The 25,014-nt window shown below is 48.7% G+C and overlaps 7 protein-coding genes across 7 annotated transcripts; 3 read left to right on the top strand and 4 right to left on the bottom strand.

The window, feature by feature from the left end:
• Positions 1-177: 177 nt before the first annotated feature.
• Positions 178-3,768, bottom strand: N7457_004893 (RTP1/Tango6 family protein; the record flags this gene model as incomplete). The annotated part of the gene is made up of 3 exons (XM_057175938.1): positions 178-2,989; positions 3,052-3,640; positions 3,696-3,768. 3 exons carry the CDS (start codon positions 3,766-3,768, stop codon positions 178-180), a joined length of 3,474 nt encoding a protein of 1,157 aa, XP_057032985.1.
• Positions 3,769-6,471: 2,703 nt separating this feature from the next.
• zpr1 (zinc finger-containing protein ZPR1) lies at positions 6,472-8,147 on the top strand (the record flags this gene model as incomplete). Its single annotated transcript, XM_057175939.1, has 5 exons — positions 6,472-6,626; positions 6,695-6,863; positions 6,918-7,023; positions 7,083-7,751; positions 7,807-8,147. 5 exons carry the CDS (start codon positions 6,472-6,474, stop codon positions 8,145-8,147), a joined length of 1,440 nt encoding a protein of 479 aa, XP_057032986.1.
• A 339-nt stretch (positions 8,148-8,486) lies between these two features.
• N7457_004895 (uncharacterized protein) lies at positions 8,487-13,443 on the bottom strand (the record flags this gene model as incomplete). The annotated part of the gene is made up of 4 exons (XM_057175940.1): positions 8,487-9,984; positions 10,705-11,871; positions 11,926-13,031; positions 13,084-13,443. 4 exons carry the CDS (start codon positions 13,441-13,443, stop codon positions 8,487-8,489), a joined length of 4,131 nt encoding a protein of 1,376 aa, XP_057032987.1.
• Positions 13,444-16,430: 2,987 nt separating this feature from the next.
• N7457_004896 (uncharacterized protein) lies at positions 16,431-20,333 on the top strand (the record flags this gene model as incomplete). Its single annotated transcript, XM_057175941.1, has 1 exon — positions 16,431-20,333. One exon carries the CDS (start codon positions 16,431-16,433, stop codon positions 20,331-20,333), a length of 3,903 nt encoding a protein of 1,300 aa, XP_057032988.1.
• Positions 20,334-20,827: 494 nt separating this feature from the next.
• On the bottom strand, positions 20,828-21,530 carry cyp5 (uncharacterized protein; the record flags this gene model as incomplete). The annotated part of the gene is made up of 2 exons (XM_057175942.1): positions 20,828-21,442; positions 21,519-21,530. 2 exons carry the CDS (start codon positions 21,528-21,530, stop codon positions 20,828-20,830), a joined length of 627 nt encoding a protein of 208 aa, XP_057032989.1.
• A 345-nt stretch (positions 21,531-21,875) lies between these two features.
• On the top strand, positions 21,876-23,315 carry N7457_004898 (uncharacterized protein; the record flags this gene model as incomplete). Its single annotated transcript, XM_057175943.1, has 2 exons — positions 21,876-22,060; positions 22,142-23,315. The coding sequence occupies 2 exons, from the start codon at positions 21,876-21,878 to the stop codon at positions 23,313-23,315; spliced, it is 1,359 nt and encodes a 452-aa protein (XP_057032990.1).
• A 259-nt stretch (positions 23,316-23,574) lies between these two features.
• On the bottom strand, positions 23,575-24,998 carry N7457_004899 (queuosine 5'-phosphate N-glycosylase/hydrolase; the record flags this gene model as incomplete). The annotated part of the gene is made up of 4 exons (XM_057175944.1): positions 23,575-23,984; positions 24,039-24,270; positions 24,319-24,473; positions 24,530-24,998. The coding sequence occupies 4 exons, from the start codon at positions 24,996-24,998 to the stop codon at positions 23,575-23,577; spliced, it is 1,266 nt and encodes a 421-aa protein (XP_057032991.1).
• Positions 24,999-25,014: the final 16 nt, after the last annotated feature.

Genomic DNA, 25,014 nt, shown 5'->3' on the forward strand with positions numbered 1-25,014 from the left:
GTGGGCGGAGGCCGTAAATACATTCCATGTAGTTTATGACAAGCTGATTTTTCATTGTGAGATTATTGTACATATATCTTGACTTTTTGGAGATTACTGATTCATACCTGTTGTAAAACACGCATTGAAAAAGGGGAAAATAACTGTTAGATGTCAAGCAGAACTTGAATTATTCAATTATTCAATCTCCTCTATGCGTGGACGTCCAGTATCCTCCAATGGCAGGGGGTTAATGTCCAGACCGGCAATCTTATCACCCAGTCCAAATCTCGGAGTCAACGAATCCTGGCCGTCTTGGGCACCGATACCACACATCAACGCCTTGTCCGCCCAAGCCTCCAAGCTTTCGATCAAAGCACGCAGGTGACCACGTGCAAGACCATCCGCTTCGCGGCTCTCAACAAAGTCGAGCGTGCGTAGCATAGCAGGGATATTGCCAATAGTTGACTGTGCCTGCTCACTGGGCCCATGTGGGGTTGCAAAACTCGAAGCTGTGTCGTCGAATAGCGAGAAGCCGAATCCGATATCCTGACCACGCGTCTCCCGCGCTGTTTCAAGGGCTTTCAAAATGTCGAGGATGAGAATAGCGCTCGCGCGGCGGAGGATGGCACTCTCAGGTTCGCTCTCGAGGGTGAGAGTGGCAAGTGCCAGATCGACGGCGGATGAAAGGATCGCCTGCCCGAGACCAAGTATGTTGATTTGGATAGCTGATCCAAGGATAGATATGGCAGATGCGCGGATACGAAGGTCGTCAGGGGCGTCATCTGCAGAGGCACCGGCAGCCCATGCAGCAACAACATTAGTGGCGTATGCTAATTGCTCCGGGGATTCGTCGTCGGAATCCAGTCCCGTGAGATCGAGCTCGGAGGCAGCTTGAGTGACACCCGACGAAATAGACCAGCCTTCAGGCAGCGTAGCTTCTTTTTCCTCCCGCTTCTCGCGTTCCATTTTACGTTTTTCGATGGCAAGTTGTGCTTTGCGGGTTTGCTGAGTTTTGGCCCTAATTCCACGTCGGCCTGCAACGGCAACAATAGTCTCACCGAGGACCTTCGCTGTCTCGCCAACCAGTGCGTCTCCTAAGTCTTGGACGGTTCGCAGGAGACATTCGCCAATCCTGAGTCTTCCGTCCAGTCCTCTTTGTTCATTCCTATCTGCATACTCCTCAACCAAAGTTTTGATCACTGTACGTGGATGGCGTGAAGCCAGTGTACCGACTATCTTGATTGCGTTAAGATATAGGTATTCCTCATTGGCAGCAACGCTCGAGGTGTCAGTGATGAGGGACAGCATAAGCGAGAGCGTTGCCCCCACATCAATGACGGGTGACGAGTTCATGATGAGTTTCGAAATGAGAGACAGACCTTCTGCCTGCACAGGTGGTAATTCCGAGTTTAGGTTGGCAAGTGCTTTGCGATGCGTGTCAAGATCCAAGACATGGGTTGGGATTGTCTTGACAGCGGTTTCATCGGGTGTCTCAAGGTGAATTTCCAACAACATAGACGACGTTGTTGCTGGTTGCGAGAGGGTAGGAGGAAGTAGGGGAATTAACCGATCAAGGTCCGTTTTGAGAAATCCAAGAAGGGGCTGGATTTCAGCCGTAGTAGAGAACTCGGCCGATGCAAGAAGTGTAGAGAGCAAACTAAAAGCGGTTGAGAGCGACTCGGATGAGTCATTTGTCAAGACTTCCCTGTCTTTATCTTCTGTGTCCACAATATTGGCCAAAGATGACAATGATACCTTGCCATTCAGTCTTTCTTCCGTCGCTCTTGCTTGGGCGCTGAGTTTATGTAGCTCCCCATCAATGACCTGTTTGATAAGTTCCAGAACCCGGAGCGGATGTCTAGTAAGGGCTTCTTTGAAATCCTCAAGGAGCTTCTCTGCGACTTTGGCACTGACAAGCTTCTGGACGATGTTGTCACTTTCACCAATGGCATGAATGTTTAGTGTATTGCGAGACCGGGAAGAGTCTTGGGGCTGTACCAGCCAGTTCTCACTGACATACAGGAATATGTCACCGATTATTTCTTCGCTGCTAGGATTCGAGCCAATAAGACTGACAAACAGATCCGTGCGTGATTGAAGAGAATCGATCAGTTGCAACAGGTTTGATTGGTCGTTTTGCTTTCCGCTCCGCTTGTGCAACGCAAGTCCAGCCTCGGAGTCTTTATTGTACGTCCAGTTCGTACCTCCATCCCACAGAAGGTTATCAACCAGCTTTTTCAGGGGCTGGATCCCCAAAGATATGCCGAAATAAGTTTGAAGCAGGGGCAAGGCTTTCTCATGGAATGAGGTCCGTTGTTCCTCCTGGGAGAAACAAACCAAGCCCCATAATGGAAGAAGAATGGGGTATACAATGCGTTTCACGAGACCCGGATTCGGATGCTGCAATGCCAGACATCTCAATCTGTGTAGGGCCAAGTCCACTGTGGCACTATCAACTAAGACATTGGATGCAGTGCTTTCGGGTGCAAACAGTGGCATAGAGCCCTCAACGTCGGTAAAGCGAGTCATCCATCGCCTTGAGTCAATATCAAGCTCTGCGGTAAGTGCATTGAATATCGGCTCCACGAAGATCGAGTGACCAATGGTTCCAGGAGCACCATAAGCACGTTTCCCCAAGATTCCATTGCCAACGACATATGATGCAGTCTTTTGGAAGTCTGGGTCATCACCATCTATTAACGCCAGTAGTTGAGGGGCAATCGTCTCAAAATAGAGTGTTGGATCAACGTATGACGGTACAGATGACAGAAGGCGTGAGATTTGCATGATAGCCTGGACAGTCAAACGAGGCCCACTTGATTGGTCCTGCGCTTCTTGACCTAGCGATGGAGAAAACTGCGATGCAATGAACATGATAATTTGCACTACTCCTCCAGGTCGTAGTGGAATATGCGAGAGTTGGCTGGAGATAGTCGACTTGAACCATTTTGTGGTGTCGGACTGAAGAAAGGCGGACAGAGTGGGTAGTAGAACAGTGGTAGGTGTACTGTGGTCCGTTAGTGTTTAATCCGATAATTAGAAATATTAGACAAATCATCGGGAACATACTCGTGAATAACCTTGGCCAATGCCTTTTGATAGACGGACCGATCTGATGATGCCACCGTATTTGGATTGAAAGCAAGATCCGAAATACCACTGATAATATCACTCAAGATACGACCACGGATGATCGGCTGGAGGCTTGGTCTCGGATCTAAGAGAATGTCGACGAGAACGTCGATGATGCGACGCAGAAGAGGCTCGTCATGGGGTACACTGCTAGCAACCGTCTGAGTCTGTTTTGCAATGACACCCGCTGGCAACACCGATATCACGCGTTGCTGCAGTGGAATACCAACACCAGAGGAGAGCGAAGGGTATATTCCTTCCAAGGAAATCAGATCTAGCAATGCATGTAGCATCCGACGGCGCTTCGCGTCTTCCATTGGTGAGTCTTCAAAAACCTCGGAGGATGCTTGATGGGATACATCTTTGTCCTCATCCAAAAGGAAAGATCGATGGATATTGGTTAATATATCTAAGGCCTTGCCGATAACTGCTGGTCTCGCTGCATCACTAGCAAGGCCATCATCATCTGCTGAAGTCTGACAGAGAATTTGTAGCAACGAATTTCCTTGGCTCGTTTTGATTTGATCTTCGAGGACATTAGCACTTGAGTCCCAAATATAGACCATCTCAAACGTGCATACCTCGATCGAGAACTGGGGCCAAGAAGTTATTGGCAATGGCGAACCATTCGCGGGTTTTCTGTAAACCTCCCATCATGAAGGGTCATCAAATACTATCATGCTGGATTTATGCTATCTTATCGGCCTCATCAGTGCTCAGTTTTAAAATGTGAATGAAGAATCACGATCAGTCTGGGCTTTGGCGTTTGGCAACATGGGTATGGTAGACTGATTACGTAATAGAAAAGAACTCCAAAGGTCACGTGGTGCTCGCGCGTGTCTCGTGACCCAGCGCGACTGCCCCCATGGAGATAGACGCGTCAACCCCCAGGAGTTATTGTTGTCAACAACACCATCTACTCTACCCACAGCTCATTCAACATCATTCTCCCAGAGACTTCAGACTGCGATATAAAGTTTCTCTGCCTTTATGAGTCTAACTTGAAAATGCGGCATTCATTGGACCCACTCCCTATTCATATGCGCCAGAGTTGTACCGCTACTGTTTCTTGATTGTGGAGCCATTTGAGTCTCTTGCCTTCCCAGGCACACTTGTACAGATCAACCCTTTCAGATCACCAATTTTCGTCTGCTGCCTTTGATGGTGCACCGTTCCTTATGATTCGTCCTCGACGACTCGTTCTGTTTCGGCGCAGAAGATATTGGAGTTAAGCCCTAAGCCCTACTCGGTTCATTGTCCTCACAGACAGAGCTTCACGGTCGAGCATGCCGGATAATACGATTAGCTGAAATGGACTGTGATGGTCTATGGACGTGAAAGAGATTCGACTTAGCCAGAGCCTTCGGGCACAAAAGACGGTTTACTATGTGTTATCCTATTGGAGAGCGCGTCGGTTTACCCATGCTGGACGCTGCATGCCGGTCACAAATGGATGGTCGCCCTATGCCTCGGATATCAGTTCAACGAGAAGAGAACGCGGGTGAAACATGTCGGGTACATCCAACATCGAATGTCACCTTTAGGAGCAATCACGACAGCGCGACCAGATGGCGATTGAATGTGACAGTCAAGGCCGAATATCCTAGGACATCAGATTGTTTGGTTCAGAGATTTGACGCCTAGAACACAACAATATCCTTACACACAGTTATAGTGCCAGCATATTCAAAGAATCCACTCGCCGGAATCAACATTCCTCTCCCTGAAAATTGCCCAGGCATTTTCACAGTTGAAGTTGTAGCGAGGTTCTTTAAATATGTTGACCTATAACTCTTCAATGTTGGTCTCAGTACCACATTGAGGATTGCGATTTTTTGTCTCGTTCCGGATGGTAGAAAATCTCCCCAGACCATTTGTTGTTTTTCGGACTTGGATGCTTGTGTTCTCTCTTGATTCTGTCAGCACCCACTGTCTGCTCCTGTGCATATTTCCTATCCCAGGATCCCTGGGGATCTTGCCCCTGCGTTCCAACTTCTCGAGTTCTTTTTCCTTATGCCTCACAGGCGGCTAGGCACCTCGTATCACGGCACCAGCCATCGATTCGACTTCACCAGAAGATCCTGACCGATCGTGTTAACCATCTCTTTGCGAAGTAGTTTGCGAATAGATTGATGGACGCCGATTTTAGCAATGACACCCATCATTGTTCCTTCCCTCGGGAAGAAGGAAGCGGTTTTTCCGGATGTTATTTGTCCGCTTCACATCATGCCCTCCTGGGAGATCTTCTGGTCAACTGGGAGAGGAAACAAAAACCTGTCCCAAGGGGTACTGTACCACACACATGAGACTCGGCTTCATGATCATGAAATCATAGCGGCGAAGCAATGGTGAATTGACTGGAAATGCGGAGATGGATGACCGTCAAGTCAGCTCGGTTGAGATTACTCTGTTTCGGTCAAGTTTGGGTTGTCTCTGCGAAGTTGTGTGGGTTTCGCGGGCTTGTAGATCTCGTTCATTCGTTGCAACCTGCTCCAGGCGTTCCTCAACTCTCGAAGTATGCATGCCTGGATTTGATACTTGCCCTACTATTTCTCGATTGATCGCAATATTTCTGGTTGGAGAAACGAACGGTTCCTATCACCCGAACGCTTTACTTGATCAGCCCATTTCCAGTCGACACCGTGACGATGTCCTTGGTCGGTTCCAACGTGCATGCATCATGCAGTGAGTGTTGTGGGACCTCTCTTGAGTGAGGATCAAAGCTTTGGCTTGTCTGCAATGCTCGTCTGCTGCTACGCGTTCTCGGCTAAGGCTCGTTCTTGTTGTCAGCTCGGAGTGAACTGAAAAGCGACGAAAGGGGAACCGGTCGATCTCCATGCCAACAAGGAACTATTGAATTGTCATTGAGCACTGTGCATTATGTCAATGATGGTATTTACGTGGGAGCAGAATGTTGCTGGTCAGGTAACAACGGGTGGACTGCCGTTTCCTCTGCCTCGGTAGTGGAAACGGCCGCACCTTTTTTTTTATAAGTCTCCCTGAACCATTCATCCCAAGACTATGCTAACTACCTTTGCAGATTATCTGTAAATTGAGACACGAGGAAGGTCAATAGGAACCATGAGTATACGCATCCCCTGCGACATCATACGTTGTATAGCACCAAAATAAAGTTAGTGGCCCAAACGCAAGATTATGTCAGCTATTTGTCAGCTGCCCCTCGGCGGGGGCAGCCCCGCGCAGAATAGGAAGGAATGTTCCCGTGGCTCCGATCATTTTTTTTTGCGATAAGAATTTCTTGCTCCAGCACGGCGTGTGATCCTCATTTCTGTCTACCGTAGATTGTTGAAGTCTTCTTTCCCTCATTTATTTACTGGTCTTCCCAAATCATACACAATGACCAACCAACCCGAAGTTAGCAAAGCCGACAACGATGCGCTTGAGTCGCAGTTCGAGTCCCAGTTCCAAAAGCCCGGCGATCTTGTTGAACGCGATGATGACACAGGTGCTATGAGTATCGAAAGTCTCTGTATGAACTGTCATGAACAAGGGTTTGTTTTTACTACGTTAACAATTTGTTTTTTAATTCATCTTGCTAACCTGCAATCGCATCGATCAGAGTCACCCGCCTGCTTTTGCTCCGAGTTCCCTACTTCAGAGACATCATTCTTGAGAGCTTCGAATGTGAACACTGCTATCTCAAGAACAACTCCATCAAATCGGCCGGCCAGATCCAGGAGCGCGGAACAGTCTACACCCTCAGGGTCGAGAATGAGCAGGATATGCAGGTACGGGCAATTCGAAATATTTTATATCGGTTATGGGGCTAACACCCAGTTTAGCGCCAAGTCATCCGCAGTGATGTCTCACACTTCAAGCTCATTACACAGCTCGGCAAGGAGATCGAGGTCCCCAAGGGAACTGGCCAGCTGACCAACGTGGAAGGCAGTAAGTAAATCCCAGTGCAGGAGGAATCGATTCTCAGCAGCTAATCTCGTGATATTTAGTGGTTCAACTTATTCACGAAACCCTGTCGGGAGAGCAAGACCTTCGCAAGGATCAGGCTCCTGAGCTTTTCGAGGCCCTTGTGCCTATCATCGCTAGTCTTAAGAAGATCCTGGATCGCGAGGAAGCCTTCCCCTTCACCATTTCCCTCGATGACCTCACTGGAAACTCATGGATTGCACCCAACAGCACTGATCGTGGCAACAAGTACACACGCCGTGAATACCCACGTACACACGAACAGAACGAAGAGTTGGGCATCGCTGCCGACGCAGAAGCTGTGAACCATGAGGACACTGCACAAACCGGTGCTGGTGACCCAGAGGACCTTGACATTGTCGATGGCCAGGTTTATTCTATTCCCGCCGAGTGTCCTGGTTGTTCCAAGGAGGCCCAGGTGAACATCAAGAAAGTTAATATCCCCTACTTTACGGACGTCCTGCTGTTCGGTACGAACTGTGAACACTGCGGCTATAAGTCTTCTGCTGTTAAGACTGGTGGTGAGGTCCCTGAAAAGGGCAAGCGCATCACTCTTCAGGTGAACGACGAAGTGGATCTCTCACGCGACATTCTTAAGAGTGATACAGCTGCCCTCATTAGCCCTGAATTGGATCTGGAGGTTCAGCCTGGAACCCTCGGTGGACGTTTCACTACCGTTGAAGGATTGCTAGGTTCGTTGCCCTTTCTACTTATAAGCTTATGTCTCATTCTAACCTTTCTATACAGTCGAGATCAAGGATCAATTGAAGGGCAACATTTTCGACGTCGATGACTCCACGAACTCTGGAGGTGACAGCATGGAATCCTCCGATAAGGATAAGTGGCAACGATTCTTCTCTCGTCTCCAACAAGCTATCGACGGCGAGCTTCCGTTCACCATCACTCTGCAAGACCCAATGGCCTCAAGTTACGTTCAGGATATTTGCAGCCCGGCTGTCGATCCCAAGATCACCACTGAGGAGTATACCCGCAGTGCTGAGGAGGATGACGATCTCGGTTTGACTGACATGAAGACCGAGGGCTATGAGCAAGATGCGGAGACCGCTGATGATTCCAAGAAGGAGTAAACAAAGACGATGCACGATATTGTCAGTTGCGCTTCTCTTGATGATTTTTATGCATTTCACGATTCTTTGGGGTTCTTGCATAACGGCGTCTGATGTGTAATTTTCTGCTGTGGTCATGTAAATCTTCAATCATTCGAGGCAGATAGAGAATAGGTCCTCAAAAGTTTTTTTTCTATCTACTATCCACTATCTCCTATCTATACGTAGATTCTCGACAGTGATGTACTGAACTGGCTTTCCAAAAGCCGTTGATTGCCCGGGTTCTTCAATCTTTCAACCCATTTATGAGTGATGTTTGCATTCTATGACAGATAAATAATGGCTCTTGACTCTCCGCCGCTAAGCAGAGACCCACTTATCGAATCCTCTTGCGAGTGCCAGGCATTTCATATCAACAAATCGATTCCACAGATCGGATGCCACCACCATGATAGCTCCCAAGACAAGCATGGTTCCCATCCATGTCATAGAGAACGGCAGAATCTGCTTGCTCGCCTCAATTGTTCCAGGATATGACGTCCGCGTCAGTACCCACCACAAGAAGTCCCGCACTAGCCATTTGAGAACAAGATAGACAGTGGGGTGGATCAGGTACAGCGGGAATGAGATCTTGCCTAAGTATTGCAGCGGGCGGGAGCTGAGTGGACCTTGAAGCAGCACAGACTTGCTGATTGCGTATATTGTCAGAACTGCCCCGACACTTCTCCAGCACCGAGGCATCATCTCGGCATTGTCCCATTCGGGAGACTGGAAGATCGCCAACCATTGATATTCCGACGACAAGCGGTCGGCACCGCACATACAAAGGAAGTAGAGCCCGAGAATGAGACTGGCTGAAGTGCAAAGCTGTTTGAGATAGTGGATGTCTGTGAGTTTCCTCCAAGATGTGAAAGGCTTTTGACCCTCGAGCGCTTCGAGGGATGAGTTGGATAATGCGATCTCTCCGTCGGCTTTGCACTCTGAAGCAACGTGTCGCTCTGCAAGAAGGACTCCCGCAACAAAAGCAAAGAGATCCCAATGTCCCATGTAAAACCAATATAGCGCCACACCTGCCAGTGCAAGATATCGAGGTCGTGGTTTCCAAAACGAAAAGGTCAATATTAACAAGTAAACAACGCAAGAACCACGAAACTCAATCGGCATCGTCCACAGTTGATAGTTGATGGTTCTCATATCTGGTCGATTATGATCGAAATTGATGTCGACTTGATGATTGCTGATGTCCAGCAAATGCACTATTCTCGAAAGCACATACTGGATATGCGCCCATGGCGCCGTCAAGGGCTTCAGTCCACCGAGCCAATCATCAGCAGGTTCCCACGGAAATACATTACAGAAGTACACAAATTGACTAAAGGACAGAATTGCGATCGAGGGCAGGTATATTCGGAAAATCCGACGAGTTGCAGCAGAACATAAACGGCGAAAGAAACCGGCATTGCTTGCTTCAGTGTCCTCTCGACATCGGAGAAGAGGAAGGGAGATTGCATAGCCCGAGATGACCATAAACAAAGCCACCATCGATGGGCCATTGAAGAGCAGTCGGAACGGCGGAAGTTGGATGAGATGACGGTTCTCTTCAGGCGGTTCATCCCAATATGACCTGGTCAAAAACCCAACGACGCTCTTTGGTTCGGAGCTCTTTGAATGGTGGATTACTACCAAAGCTGACGCGATGCCTCGGAGGCTGTCAAGCCAAAGAATGCGCTCCATGTCTCGGAATTCATTTGAGAAGAAAGGTCGCTGGGAGTTGAAGGCTTCGGCGTGGAACAGATTGGAAAGGTTCCCAAAGACAGTGCACACAGTTCTGAATGAAGTTACTAGAGCTTCTTGGGCTCTGTGAATCAGAACTCACCTCCGGTGTTTCAATATTCAGAGGTAGGCGACACTAAACAAATGGCGATTCGTACAGACCGACTGCAGAAATAAAGTGGACATGGTATTGACAGGTACTCTGTATGTAAAGACGACCTGAGGTGATACAGGTGGCACTCGGGTATGCCAGCTGAACCCCCATATGATTCACCTATAGGAAGACTGATAGAGTGTTTGTCCTGCATTGATCTGCGTCTGCAAGAGGGTCAATCTATTCATGCAGGAGTCATCACAGTGATGAGTACTCCGTACGGAGTACTTCGTATGGAGTCTAGGTACTACTGACATTCAGGGGAGTTCACTCCGTGTATGTCCACGAATGACACTGACCAGGGCCAATTATCCACTGTGTTAGTCCAGACCTTTGCACGCATCTTTTCCCAAACAAAGATCTGTTTTCGGGCTTATTCGGCTTGAGGACAGATGGATCCCATGTCAAGATGTGATGACGAAACGACCAGGAACTGACAAGCAGGAAGAAAAAGATATCTAGACTGTCAAAGGTTGTCTTAACTCGGTTAAAAGCGAAAGAAATGATTGAAAACAGCATCTAGTAGTAATGACGCTCTATTCTCTTCGCCAAAAAGAACATCATTATCCTTGCAATCCCTATGAACTTTAGGACACTCTATGCTTAGTCCAACAGACTGAATGGTTCCCAATGTACTCCGTACAAACTTACGCCTTGTCTGACAACGCCCCCAAGCCCACAGATTCAGTTTGCGCACGAATCTGCTTCTGCCACATCGTCGTATACCGACCGTGAGAAGCCAATAGCTGCTCATGCGTCCCACTCTCCGCCACACGGCCTTCATGCAAGACCACAATATTATCGGCAGTGGTGATCGTGCTCAGCCGATGGGCGATAACTAGCACAGTGCGCCCACGCGACAGAACAGAGAGAGCTTCTTGGATATTTTGCTCAGTCTCCGAATCCAACGCAGCGGTGGCTTCGTCTAGCAAAATGATCTGAGGCTTCTTGATGATGGTCCGGGCAATAGCGACACGCTGTTTCTCGCCACCGCTAAGGCGCAGTCCTCGGTCTCCCACCTTCGTTTGGTAACCATCTGGGAAAGCCATAATTTTATCGTGTACGCTGGCTGCGCGGCAGGCCTCGTAGACCTCCTCATCTGTAGCGGTTTGATTGGCGTATTTGAGATTGTACATCAGAGTTTCGTTGAAGAGAACGGTATCTTGTGGTACAATACCAATATGTCTTCGGACTGAGTCAATGGTCAGGTCTTGGGTGTCATGGCCATCGATGAGAAGGCTTCCCCCGTTCGGATTGTAGAATCTGTAAAGCAAGCGGAAGATAGTTGATTTTCCGCCACCCGATTCTCCTACCAGAGCCGTCGTAGTGCCAGGCTTACAATCAAAGCTCAATCCATTAAGGGCAGTACGTCGTGTATCGTACGAAAATTTGATGTCGTTGAAAGTGATTCGGCCGTGGCAGACGGCAAGCGGTGTCGCAGATGGCTCGTCCACCACAGAGGGCTGGACACGGAACAACTCAAGTAGACGCTCCGCGTTTATCAAGGCGGACTGGATATATCGGTAGAAAGTACCGAATATGTTCAATGGGGCTTGGAGTTGAGCCATGTAGGTCAGTAGGGTCACAAATTGACCAACTGGACGTTGACCGCGAGCGACCTGATACGCGCAAATGAAACATGTGATCAGAAGACCGAGCATAAAGATGACGTTTTGGAACACATTCATCAGATTCTGCGCGAAGAGAGAATGCCATTCCGCTCGGAGGTAGTCCGAGACCGCTCCTCGATACCGGTTAAACTCATATTCCTCGGCGTTGAAATACTTAACAGTCTCATAGGAGACCAGGGAGTCATTTCTTTTGTATTGTTAGATTGAATATGATTGAGAAAAACAAGGGACAAAAACGTACTTGACGGCGTCTTCCTGCCTAGACGCGTTCACCATTTGTCGTCGCATATTAGCTCTCCAGGAGGCAATTTTGACAGTTGAATAGAGGTAGAAGAATGTCATGATAGCAACAGCCAGTGCATAGTAGATATCAAAGACAACTAGGAAGTATCCAATGGCGATAGCCAAGTCAATGAACATGGGCAACACCTGGAAGGTCACTTGCTCCAGGAATGTGTTGATTGAACTGCCTTTCGTGAGAGCAGAGAGCACCTCGCCCATCTTTTTACCTAGATGAAAGTCCAATCCTAGGTTGTGAACATGTTCAAATGCAGCAGTTGATAACTCCATGTATGCGTACTGGCTGACTGAGATCCACAGGTTTGAACGGACCGATTCGAGGAAACCCTGACTGCCTTGAAGCCAGCGATAAATGATATACAGGCAAATAGGTATCCAAGGCACATTCAATGATCCTTCATTCCAAGATAACGAGTCTGCAATCACTCCCACTTGGAATGGAACCAGGATATTGACCGCTCGCTGCAAAACTAAGATAGCAAAGCAAATTACGACCACAATTTGCAATCGCAAAGACTTGTATGGCCACAAGTATGGAAAGAAAAGAGAATATCCACTCAGATATTCCATCCAATTGGTGGATGGGGTCGTCAAGGGACGTACCCATGCCTCTTCAACGGGGGTTCGTTGACCATCGGTGGAGGTATCACTATCATCGGAGTTGGCGTTACCTCTCGAATCAAGCAAACTAGTAGCCTCTCCATTGGTCGCATTTTCGACTTCTTTAGAGGTACGAAGTCTGCCGGTAAATTTGAAAATATACGACGCGGTCAGAAGTGTAAGCAAAAGTACGCGCACAGAGCCTGCAGTAATCTCCAATGCTTCCCAAAAGGTAACCTTTGTGCGCAATTTCCCCCCAAATGGATCATCGATGGTCGGTTCATGGTGGGCATGAGTATAGATTGAGACTGAAGTCGAGAGAATCGCCACTTCGAATGGAATGGCTGAGAGCCACGGGACAAATTGTGCAATTGATGGCGCAAGATTTGTATCGAGTAGAGAGATGAAGATGACCATGTGAGCAAAGAAAGATCCCACCACAAAAAACTGCATTTGTATCAGCTCTGAGTTAACTTGACCATTCCAACTGAAGCCTCACCACCGCTGCTTGACCACACCACCATTGCTCCGACTTCGAAATTATGACGTGGGTCATATAAATCGATGCGTCTGCAATGTAAGTTGCAAGAACAAAGAGATTCAGCCAAACAAACCCGCGTTTTGATTTATCTCGCGCAAGCTCGGCAGGCAAATTTCGAGCTGCGGCCATCATCACTCGGGTTCTCTTGGGCAGTGGCTTTCCACCAGGCCCATACTGCACCTTGCTGTTTTGGCCGGCATTTTTAGCTACCTGGGAGGAATGGACCAAAAAGACAACAAGAAGAACGACGAGCAGAACCGGTGGATACCCGAAGCGAAGGTGTCGGAGCAATTCATGAGCAGCGATAGACGAATCCATGACCGCAAGCTCCTAATGTCAGTGAGACCCAAAGTTGTCTTTCGCCAATTGAAGAGGAGGAATGGATTTTCCGAACAAGAATCGCATGTGGGGTGTTGCTTGCGAGACTCTGAAAGCCTGAGAGTTAACAATCGAGCAGTCGGATGTCCACATTTCGATCAGGGCGACAATCAGTGGAGCCTCGGGATGCAGACTAGTAACGCCACTGTATTGGCCAGTCCACCTACACCCTGTTGCGCATCAATGCATGTTTGACGAATATTGCAGCAAGTTCGCTAGCCTCGGAGGGGAGGATCGACGGATTACGGGGAACTCCGTACGGAGTACAGAGCAACAATATCCTGTTGGCCTAGGGGTCTCTTTGTGCGACTTTGGATGATTGACAACCAATATATCTGACGAACTCTAAATCAAGTACTCCGGACTGGTCATTGCAGTTCATTTTCTGGAACCCTGCCACCCATTCCACACCCTTGCATAGGGCGGGCCGAGACTTTGGGTTGTTAAAAGCCCATTGGTGGCTGCCCAGACACTTGCAAAGCTGATCTATCTGCACACAAGTTTTTATCCCTTCACTATTAACTGTGGATCTTGGGGCCATGGCATCTTTTTCATCAAATCACCCTAGAATTAGCCTACATAGCCAATTAGAAGGCAATTGTTTTCTCTGACACATTGCCTCAAAGCAGCAATCGACGTCAAAACGGAGTATAGCAGAGAATCATGATTTAGGCAAGAAAGAATCCTCCGAGGCGCGAAATATGGCAACAGTCACTCCGTACTCCGTAGAAGATTCAGAAACACCTTACTTCCAACCTCGAGCCTGTCGATCTTCGTGCTGATCATGTACATTATGGGCCTGTTGCTGCATAGAATTGCCACCGGGATTCAGAGATTTACATAGATCATTATGTTAGGCTCTATGATGTCATATTGAATGAACTTGTACTCCGTACGGAGTACTCCGTAGATGATGCCCCATCAAATGGGGAAAATCGAAGGGGAATATCTACATGTAGGTAGGAAATCCACCATTTAATATTACTGAGATAAAGAGACATACCGCACATCCAAAACGTACAATCTTTCAAGTTCACCCTGTGAATATGAAAGGGTGCTCAATTGGTGTACAACTCAAAATGTTTCCAAGATTCTATGGTCTTTAAGCCCGCGGGCAATGCTGCACAGAACACCCAACCAAGGAAAACATCACAATTGCTCTTGAGCAAGTCAGAAATACTCATTATCATTGTTGAAGTTATACTCCGTATGTACTATCCAAACCCAAATTTTCCGGCTCTCCATTCACTGCCGTATACTCCGTAGACCGTGGCGGATAGCTTCTTCTACACGGAGTAATCCGAAGAATTAATGTATGAACTAGAAACGATTAGGACGCAAATTACGGAGTACTCCGTACAAATTTCTTTTTCAAAAATAGACAGGGAAACTTTCATCGGCAATGGATACGTCCATGGCTGGACTGTGTTTATATTACGGATTACGGTGGACGGGTTTCAAATGTATCTGTTTTCTTCTACCTCCTTCTCCGTCTGTGTTTCTTCCTCTGGCTTTATTCAGTTCTTTCAGTATATACTTATATATTTTACTTTGTTCATCGTAGCAGTCCAGTCAATGTGGGGTGGGAAGTTTGAAAATCAAGCGCTCGCGTGATGAATTGCTTAAATGGGGGACATGAACTGTGGAACATGAAAATTCGATGTTGTAGGTAATCCTTAAGTATGTACGGAGTATGAGGTAAGAAGTACTCCGTACATACTAGTCAATGAATACTCTACAGCTTGTCTGTGATTTCTCCTTGTACACCTTCGCCCGAACTATTGATACTCGAAATACAGATACATATACTCCGTTAAGCAAAGAAAATGCAACTCAGCATGCTAGATGTGTATTACACCAGCCTTGTTCTGACCCAAGGCACATATTCCATCATCCTGTCAATTGTATTGCAGCATTCATGAGAAAAAGCAAATTGATTCGTATTGTCGAGCTTCGGTCAGCGATACGGGGGAGGGCTTAGAGTTCAGGGACTGACTTTAGCCTTGAATGGCGCGGCGGAAAGAACCATGGTTTCCGGTGGGTCGATCGTCCCAAGGTCGGTGCTAACCCTATCGGAGAGGTGTTCATGCACTTTAACCCCAAGCTGCTACCGAGATGCTCAACTCCACACTTCTTCAGCCGCAATGCACTAGTAGTTTCGAGGCGGGCAAATCAGGGGTGTCACACGCTTTGGCCCTGAATTAGGCACAAGTACTTGCTTGTTGAGATGAGTTTTCTACCTCTCATTCTGTGGCTACCTGATTTGAATACCTACGTACTCCGTACACTCGTTTGATACTGTAACTGTACTGCATATGTACTCATAAAGACCGAGTATTACGTACTTGTTCACCCCCTACCTGTTGTTTACGGCCAATCCTTGCGAATTTACAACCTGGGATCCAAATAACGTCACACCTACGGAGTCCTCCGTACCGAGGGTAAAGTGGAAGCTCCGTTGTGCCTGTCACGTCTTCAGCCACCCAGGCATTGATTTGAACAGACTTAGCTTGTATTGGTGCTGCAGATACGGGAAATCCAGGATAATCCACTCGAACCTCTCCTTTAGCGCCCTAAGTGTGGACATCGTTTTTGGTGGCTCAATATGCATTACCTCAAGGAGCACGCTAACTATGCCACGCCCCCTACCTCGATTTCCCTTTCCGAGGGCACGATCCAGGCAACATATCTATCTTGATGCAGATTGGGCTAGTCGCACGACGCTCTGTACTGGTGTTGCATAAGGTGGCACGGCTGAAGCAAGATCATGGTATTGTGTCGTTCGTCTTTGTCTGATTTCTGTACCTTGAGCTTGAGCTAAGTGAGACATCCTTTTGTCAATTACAGTCGCATGGCACAGAGTAAAATTTTAGACCCTAATTTTTTCCAGATCTTGTCTCCCTATTCAATCTTTGCATTCGACAATTATGGCCGCCTTGGAGTGCGCTAGGCTGGAGGAGGGCGGTTTGCCCACTGCTCTCGAAAAGCTTACCATTCAGAAAGAAGATGACGGCAATTTCACCTTAACCGCATTACCGGAGACTGACTCCGTCAGTGCAATCGTCGAATCTGTCCTCGGCCACGCCGTCGAGTTACACCGTCTTCAAGCCTCCGGGGCAGAGGGCCAATCCGGCTGCTCCATCTACTTTGTTCGGGACAGCAGCCACCCGGGAAAAACCCTTGCTGTTACAAAAGTGTATCCGCCAGCATGCCATAAAGACTTTTTCGAGGAACTCGTTGCATACAGGAGGCTGTTATCTCTTTCCGATCCACCATCTGCTGCCCGACCACTCGGTGTAGGCAGGACGCGCGATGAGAACACCGGAGATCCCATGGGAGTGATTGTCTACCAGCTCGCAGAGGGTAAGGCAATCAACACAATTATACGTGATATTGGTCGGGTCTCCACACTGCGACTGATCGCAAAGCAACCATGCCCTGACGAGACAAGGGAAATGATGAATGATATTATTCGCGGCGCGCTCCATGGAATCTCGATCAATCACAAACCACACCAGAACCAATCTCCAAATATTTCTACCGATGATCTCCTGAAACATCAATTTGACAGATTGATGGCGGACTTGGTTTCAGCCGTCCAAGGAGTGGCATCAACATTGGCCAAGCTGCACCGAGAACGTAGCGAATGGAGCAGCGCCAGTGAGTCTGTCGTTGATAGGCTCCGCAAAAAGCTGCAAGATTGGGTCCGAGAGATTCAGGGCCCATCTCGGGAGCAATACGAGCGGGCAATTGGGTCTGATCAAATAGAGAAGCTAGCATCTTTGGTCGATCGGGCAATTGATGACTCGCGAGAAGATGGTGTAGCATCACTACTCCATGGCGACGCCTCACCAGGCAACTTTTTCTGGGATCCCATTCATGGAATCACCATGATCGACTATGGCGGACTGTCTCGCTCGATGGATGCTAGCGGGAGGCCTATTGGACCGGCTGAAATGGATGCGGCAGGATTTCATGAGCGGCTGCGAAAGTATGCCGGGGATTTCGGAATGAGCGAGATTGATATTGCCCAGATCCAGCTGGAATTTTGGAAATCATATCAGGCGCAGGGTGTTCCGATTAATGAAGGACTTGCCCGGTTGTTCAAAACACGCACGCAACTATCTCGACTATGGTCTGCTGTGGACAAGCAACATGTATCATCCGATGAACAAAAGGCCGTGCAACTTAGCGAGAAGGTCAAATTTGAATGGGAGCGCCTGCTGAGCATTTCTCCGGCAAAAGTTAATCCTTGGAGAGTACTCGTCGTCGCCAATGCGAGTGGTCCAGGTAAAGGAGGCCTCCCACTGCTGAATCAAGAATTAGTCAAGGCCATATCGGAAATTCCAAATGCATCAGTCACGCTTTTCATGGTAGAGCCAGAGAATGAAGTCAAAAACACACTGGCATCATCGGCGCATGGTCGGGCTAAAGTGGTCTGTATTCCCTCCAGAGGAGACGACTCTAGCGCCCTCCTCTATTATGTGGCAAAGGTACATCAGCCAGAGGATTATGGCCTGCCAATTCCTGATCACCACCATCCATCGCCATTCAATCTCGTCATCGGCCACTCGCGATATTCTAGCACGGCAGCATCATTGATCCGCGAGAGATGGTATCCTACAGCTAAGCTCGCACTCATCACTCACACAAGTGCCTTAAGGAAATCCGATGTCGCGTGGAGATGGTATGGACGAACACGCGAGCTAGGCTATGTTGAAGCCGCTCGGTTGGCGATGCTCGACGAGAGGATTCTCCCCAAAGCGGATTTGGCTGTTGGAGTCGGGCCCGTCCTCACAACCGAAGCCCGCGAACGCGAGTGGATGGGCCAATGCAATCGTCCTAGATTCAATATGATGGGGCCTCGCTTCCATGAGCTAGTTCCAGGCGTGCGTACGGGTGACGCCTGCACGCAATTGCGTCAGCCGAATGATCTGCTTCGGGTTCTCCTCGCTGGTCGAGCGGATGATCCCGCCAAAGGATTAGATGACGCTGTCTACGCCGTGCGCAATATCGCACTTGCTGGTAATGACATTTCCCTGGACGTCCTAGGACTTCCAGCAGCAGAGGTAGGGCGCTGGCAGCAGATGGTTGATGAAATGACTGGCATGCCAGATCTTGTCAGGTTGCATCCCTTCTCCGATGACCCTAACGCGGTTTCGCGTTTCTACTGCAACGCAGACCTAGTCATTATGCCATCAATGCACGAAGGATTTGGGATGATCTTTACTGAAGTCGCCGGGCTAGGTGTTCCTATATTAGTGACGCAGGAAAGTGGCGCCGGTCAGCTTGCTCTCGATCGCAGTCGCATCCCAGCAGAGCTTGGTCAGGCCTGCGTAGTAATGGACGAGAGCACATACGGAATTGTACCTTCTCCCACAAGCGAGCGTGTGGCCGTCTGGGCTCATCGAATCGACCAGGTGAGATGTTACCCGGAGCAAACTAGACGGCATGCCCGCTCACTACAGCGGATCATGCGAGGTTATTCCTGGAAACATGCCGCCAAAGCTTTGCTTCGCTCCGCGATGGAGGCTGAGGGAGACACGGTGCAAATGGCTCATGGTAGCGTTGCACCGGCCTTCTCATCATTGCCACGGCCATCACTTGGAATGAGCGTGGTTTCATCTATGCGTCGAGCAGCACGGACACGGAATCGCAGTGGAAAGCCGACTTCGATACAAGCCGATGAAGTTGTACAAAGTCTTCCAGAAATAGCCCCCACCATTACAGCGCTAGAGGAGCATGTTTCTGCTGCCGTGGGCTGTCCTGTCAATTTGCGGGGTCTTGATCCTACTCACCTAGGGGGGTTCTCTGGGGCTATCATTTTCTTTGCTTATGCTAACGATGATATTGCCAATGGAGGGTCATCGTTGGTATCCAGTGACACATCTCAAGGCCGTGTCGTTGCCGTGATCAAACTCTTCATCCACGGGTTGGATAACGGAATCACAGAGGAGCTGTCAAGTCTGGAATGGCTCCTCCTGCAGAACAAGTGTGATATCAGAACTGCCGCTCCCTTGGCCGTTGGGCGGATGACGTGGGATAGAAAATCAGCTGGCGTAGTTGCGTATCAGGTGGCCCCCGGAGTCTCCCTTTATCAGCTCATGGTGCAGATGGGCCGCCTGCCATCGGGGCCTGCGAGAACAGACATGCTATCTGTTTTTACGGTGAGCGTACAGGCGGTCGCACGTACCCTGGCCAGATTACACAGCCATAGCGTTGAGGGCCGACCAGGCACAGAATATCTCGACTGGTATTTCAATGCAGCAACAAAGCGAGTCCAGCAGTCATTGCTGAACAAGCATGTCTTTCTTTCCGCAGGAATTGATGTCGACCAACTCTCCGAGCAAATGGATCAACTTATTGCCAACTGCAAGCGCGATATTACCAACCGGCCACGTACCACTGTCGTGCACGGGGATGCTCATCCTGGCAACTTTTTCTATGACCATGCAACGGGGCATGTCACCATGATCGACACGACGACACTGCATTGCTCTCTGGACGAGAACGGAGAGCCATTTGGGGTGCCGGAACGAGATTTGGGACATTTTATACACATGTTGCGCCGAACGGGTGAGCAGTATGGTCTTACGCGAAAGGAGATGCAGGAGAGCACAACAGCTTTTGTGGAGGCGTATCTTGGAATCGCAGCAGCACCAGCAAGCATTCAGATCCTGCGGTTTTTGATGTCATGTTCAGCATTGTCATTCTTGAATTATGCATCACACTCTGATCAAACAAAAGTAGAGCTGCAAGTTAGAATTTTGCAGGATTTGCTTGTTCTGGGGGAGGGTTGGACGAATCTGGATGGAATCCGAGGTTTATAAATAAGAAGCAAGTGATTTGTACTTAGATCGTCTTTCGGATCTCTTGGTCTAATTCAAGATATAGTAATAATTGACATTTCTGGATAGTTTGACATCCCGGCGTAGTTTCGCTTGCCATTTCTCTGCGTTCTTTTGATATCCCCCGTAGAGCTGACTGGTGAACTGCATGCTGAACGACGTCATGTGAGAGAATATATTAGTCTGGCTGGTTGACACGATGCGTGCTAGTCATTCTAGCATAGTGGGGCATTCGTTGGGGGGTGCAACATAGTGTTGTTTGCACGACGGTCCCATAAGACCCCCAAAGAGATATCGGGATTTAGCCCTGGCTGAATGGTTGGGAAGCGAGTCCTTCTGCTTTAGACCAAGGACAAAAGATTTCGAGAGCCTTTCCAGTCTAGTCTATAGCCTATATCCAATTTGGTGGCATGCGGACCTCGATAGTAGGAGGTCGTCGCGCTCTCAAGGAAAAAAAGGCTTGCGTATCGAACGGATCACTTGGCGAACGGATTGGCGTGGATGGTAACATGATTGATTTTGAATTGTTCAAAATCATCACCCTCCTTAGGCTGAGAAACCTTTCCCTTCTTGTCGACCTTGACATTCGCCTTCTCCAGCTTGGTAAGGACATCACCGCCCTCATCCTGGGCAGTCAAATTCAACACTTTCCCAAACACAGTACTGGCACCATCAAGATGTGGCGCTGGCACAAACGAAATGAAGAATTGACTTCCGTTAATTGTCGCTCCTGTTGCGCCCTGCGATCCCGGTGCTGATCTGTCCTTCACCGGGCGAGATGCCATGGACAAAATGCCTCGCGCATTATGCCGCAGCGATGGAAGGTGGATCTCTTGGTTCATAGCTGATGGGTGGTAGATCGATGTGCCGCCTTTGGGGATCTCGAAGTTGAGCATTGGCTTCGTGGATGTTTGCTGGGCGGCGGGTCCGAGAGAGATGTCTCCGCCCTGGATCATGAACCCCGGAATAAGGCGGTGGAATGGGGTGTTGTTATATGCGCCGCATGCGCAGAGGGCAAGGAAGTTCTCCGCAGTTTGAGGCACTGCTTCGCAGAAAAGTTCGACCTTCAGGTCGCCTTGGGTGGTATGTAACTGTTGAGGCCGTAGTTAGTATGAGGGCGCAGAATAGCTGAATAGTTTTCGGGAAGCTTCTGATATGTAGACTTACAGTGACAGACATTTCGGAAAGATTGTGCAAGGTAACAATGTTGGGATGCAAGATACGAAGCCAACTAGCGGCATTGAAGTTGACCGCGTCCACCCCAGAGCGGGCGCATTATAGCGCTGAGTCAGCATTTTCTTATCGCATCGCCGCGCAGGTGCAGATCTATTGTTTGAATGTCTATCTGATCCCTTCACAACAAACGGACTTGAGCCAATTTAAATACCAGGCAGTTTGGCAGGCTCATGAAGCTTTGATCTTGAATCTTACCCTCTCAATATTCTTGCTGGTTGTGCATAGCCATATCTTATCTGCTCCCTTCGTCAGCCAATGCGAACTTGAATCAAGGAACAACCAAAGACAATGAACAATCGGCCGGTGGAACAGGCTTTGAGCACGTTGGTGCCTACTCATGCCAATGACCTCCCGCAAGAACTTCTCAGTTATGCAATGTCTCTAGTTGCACAGTCCCGGAGCTTCTCAAGTAGTTTGAAGCCCGAAGAGGAAATCGCTCGACCATATGCCTGTGCAGAAATCGCTTGCAAAAGGTATGCACCAGTCCCTAAATGAGATTTGCTTACGATTGGCTTGAAATTGCTGTGCTAATTGCTTGTATTTGCCACAAATAGATTGACTCGGACTCTTCAACTTCCTCCACTCCTCGGACACCCGCCATGTCCGCCGCGCGTATATAAAAAGCTCTATTCATACCTTGATCGATCCCTTACGGCGAGTTCAGCTGGTATAAAACGATCAGCGAGTGTGTCAGTTCCCGGAACACCCTCGCGTGCTGGTTCAACGCCTACTACACCTAAGAAGGGCGCGGCAGCCAGGAACACCCCTTCTAAGGCAGTCGCTCCAACACCACGAGGACTACAAAACACACCTTCGAAATCAACACCCTTGAAACGAAGCATGAGCACGGCAAATCGCCTAGAAAGTCCATCAAAATCGGCAAGAAAGCCTACAACCACCCGAGTCCAAGATGGTCATGAGTCAACCATCATTCCAGATGCGCCTGCTTGGGTGATGACAGCTATACGGACTGTATGCAAGATTCTCTCAACTCCTGCTCCGCGCACAAATACCTGGTCGAGGCCTCCAATCTCGAGGACTCTTCCTCCACACATCTTTGCGGGTGTGTCCTCTGTCCTTTATATCACGTCGAGCATGTCCAACGACGAGGAGGGATGGGATAGGGAGAGTTTGAATTTTCTGGAGCCTATTGTGTCTATCAATGGCTCTGACAAAGATGATGACTTCCAAGAACTGGTATACGCCTTGGTTGTGGCAGTATATTTCCTGGTACTCGCCCGTCGTCGTAATCCAGGCCCAGATCAAGAGGCGGAAATTGAAGCACAGAAGATGGACAAGAAAACATTCATTGAGATGCGTCAAACGGCACTGAACAGCCTTGGGCTCAAAGCTAATGACCGAAGGCATCGCGACGATGTTGACCAATGGATCAGTCTTATCATGGAGCATGGTTGGGCCAACGGCAAGGAATGGTTTGAGAACATTGCCTATGCCGGGCAGCTTTTTGGTGAAGATGAGGAAGGCAAGTCCTACCAAGACTTGGACGAGGAGGATGCGACACTGCGGGGTGTCAAGCTCCCAAAACGCACAACGGGCGGGGATGGAGCTCGTGGCTCGCAATTAGATCACGCCCCACGTGGTGGCCTTTTGCCCGGCCTGGGGACGATGATGCAGGATCGAGTGGATTGGCTGAGCGATGACCGTCGGGAGGAATATGTGGATTGGAAAGCGGATATCATGGCTCGCATTGGAGGTGCAGCTGCTTGATCACGGTCTCACGATGACAGTGTGTTCTAGGACGCAGCCGACTAGTTTAATTGATACCCTAATATATGAATTCAATGTGCTTTGTGCGCTCTCTATGTATTCATTCTCAGTAAGCTAAAGTATATTCCAACTCCGCCATGTCTATATTCTGGAGTACTATATTCTTTCGCTCCCAGAGCAATCAAAATTTCCCGAATTACCATTTGGACATTCCCAATCCATGCGCCCAATGACAAAATAGATGTCCGTCTATACCTAATCAATACCAAATGCTCCTCGTCCGGTGATGAGGAATAGACTCATTCTTCTCCGCCTCCAAACCCTTCATCGTATCATACAAGAAGAAGTCAATGAGAATCGCATTGATCCCATATGTCTTGCGCGGTTTTTCCACGATCTCCAGGTTCGTATCTGGGTTTCCAGTTTCATTATTCTCGTTATCGTTTGAGACACCCTTAATAGAGGGCTTTCTGCCGCTCATTTTGACTTCTGGGTGTCGTTTTTCAATCTCACGTTTGATCAATTCAACACACCAGATACTGACTCCTCGAAGCTCGATCTCCCAGTTTGAACCTGGCTCAATGAGTTTGCGATCACGGATATGGTTGTCCAATGTGGGTGCGTATCGTAGACAGTTCAGTTGATGCAGCATCTGCGGAATACGATAGTCTAAGACACAAGGTTAGATTCGGGGGGATGGTGGAGGGTTTGCAAGAGACGTACCTGCAAACATTGTGATCTTGTCAATGTCGTGGAATTCACCAAAGTCCTCGCCGTCGAAACAAGCCCAGAGATCGGCAACCAAAATCTGAGCACGTTTGTAGAGTCGCACTCTCTTTCCGTGGAAGATAGTCTCGTCGCGGAAGCAGGCAAAGCTCTCAGTCAGAAGATTGACCAGTCCTGCAGCGGAGAGGTTGGCACTGTCAATGCAGTTTACAAAGCTACCACCAAATTCCTTCATCACGGGTTAGTATAGCTCATTGAGGATGTCGGGAGATAATACCTCGCAAAGGACCTCACCCGCTTCACGCAGGCACTGTACTCGTTCTTTGAACATCGGGATCTCTTCATCTGTTGCAGATCGGAAGACATGTCTGAGCACCTCGTCCGTGCACTTCTCCTCGTCCACCCAGAAGTCAGGAGTTGTGATTGGAATACCTGAGGCTGCGGTTAGCATTTGTATTTCAGCGAACGAATTCGAATGATTGACCTACCTTCCTCGAGGGCTCTCTGTAATGCAGCAACCAGACTCCAATAGCCAGTCCACAACTTGCCACGATACTCAATACAGAAACGCTTTGGCTCTTCCTCCTCCGCAGACCAGAAACTGAAGTTCAACAAGTCCATCGTGAAGATGAAATCGACTGTGCTTTCGTCTTTGGTCTTTGGGTGCAGTTCATGCTCCGACCATGTATGTGTGGAATATTCTTTCTTCTGCATCAGACGCCATATAGTTTCAGCAGCCTCTTTGGTGTATTCGTGGCTGACAGCAATATCAATGGCATTGTCAAAGATATACTGAGCCCCCTCGAGCACTCTAGTATCTGGTGGGGCATCAGCTGGTTTCCCGCCCAGTCCGAAATGCTGGCGCAGAAGCTCTACCAGCTCCGGATCCGCTTCATCGTCGGAATTTGCCTCGATTTGATCATTTCTCTGGGCCGGAGTAGGGTCCAATGACGGCATGATGATCTTAGACTGT

The sequence above is a fragment of the Penicillium paradoxum genome (genome assembly GCF_028828445.1).
Source record: "Penicillium paradoxum strain IBT 22861 chromosome Unknown utg000004l_segment0_segment0, whole genome shotgun sequence".
NCBI classification, from domain to species: Eukaryota; Fungi; Ascomycota; class Eurotiomycetes; order Eurotiales; family Aspergillaceae; genus Penicillium; species Penicillium paradoxum.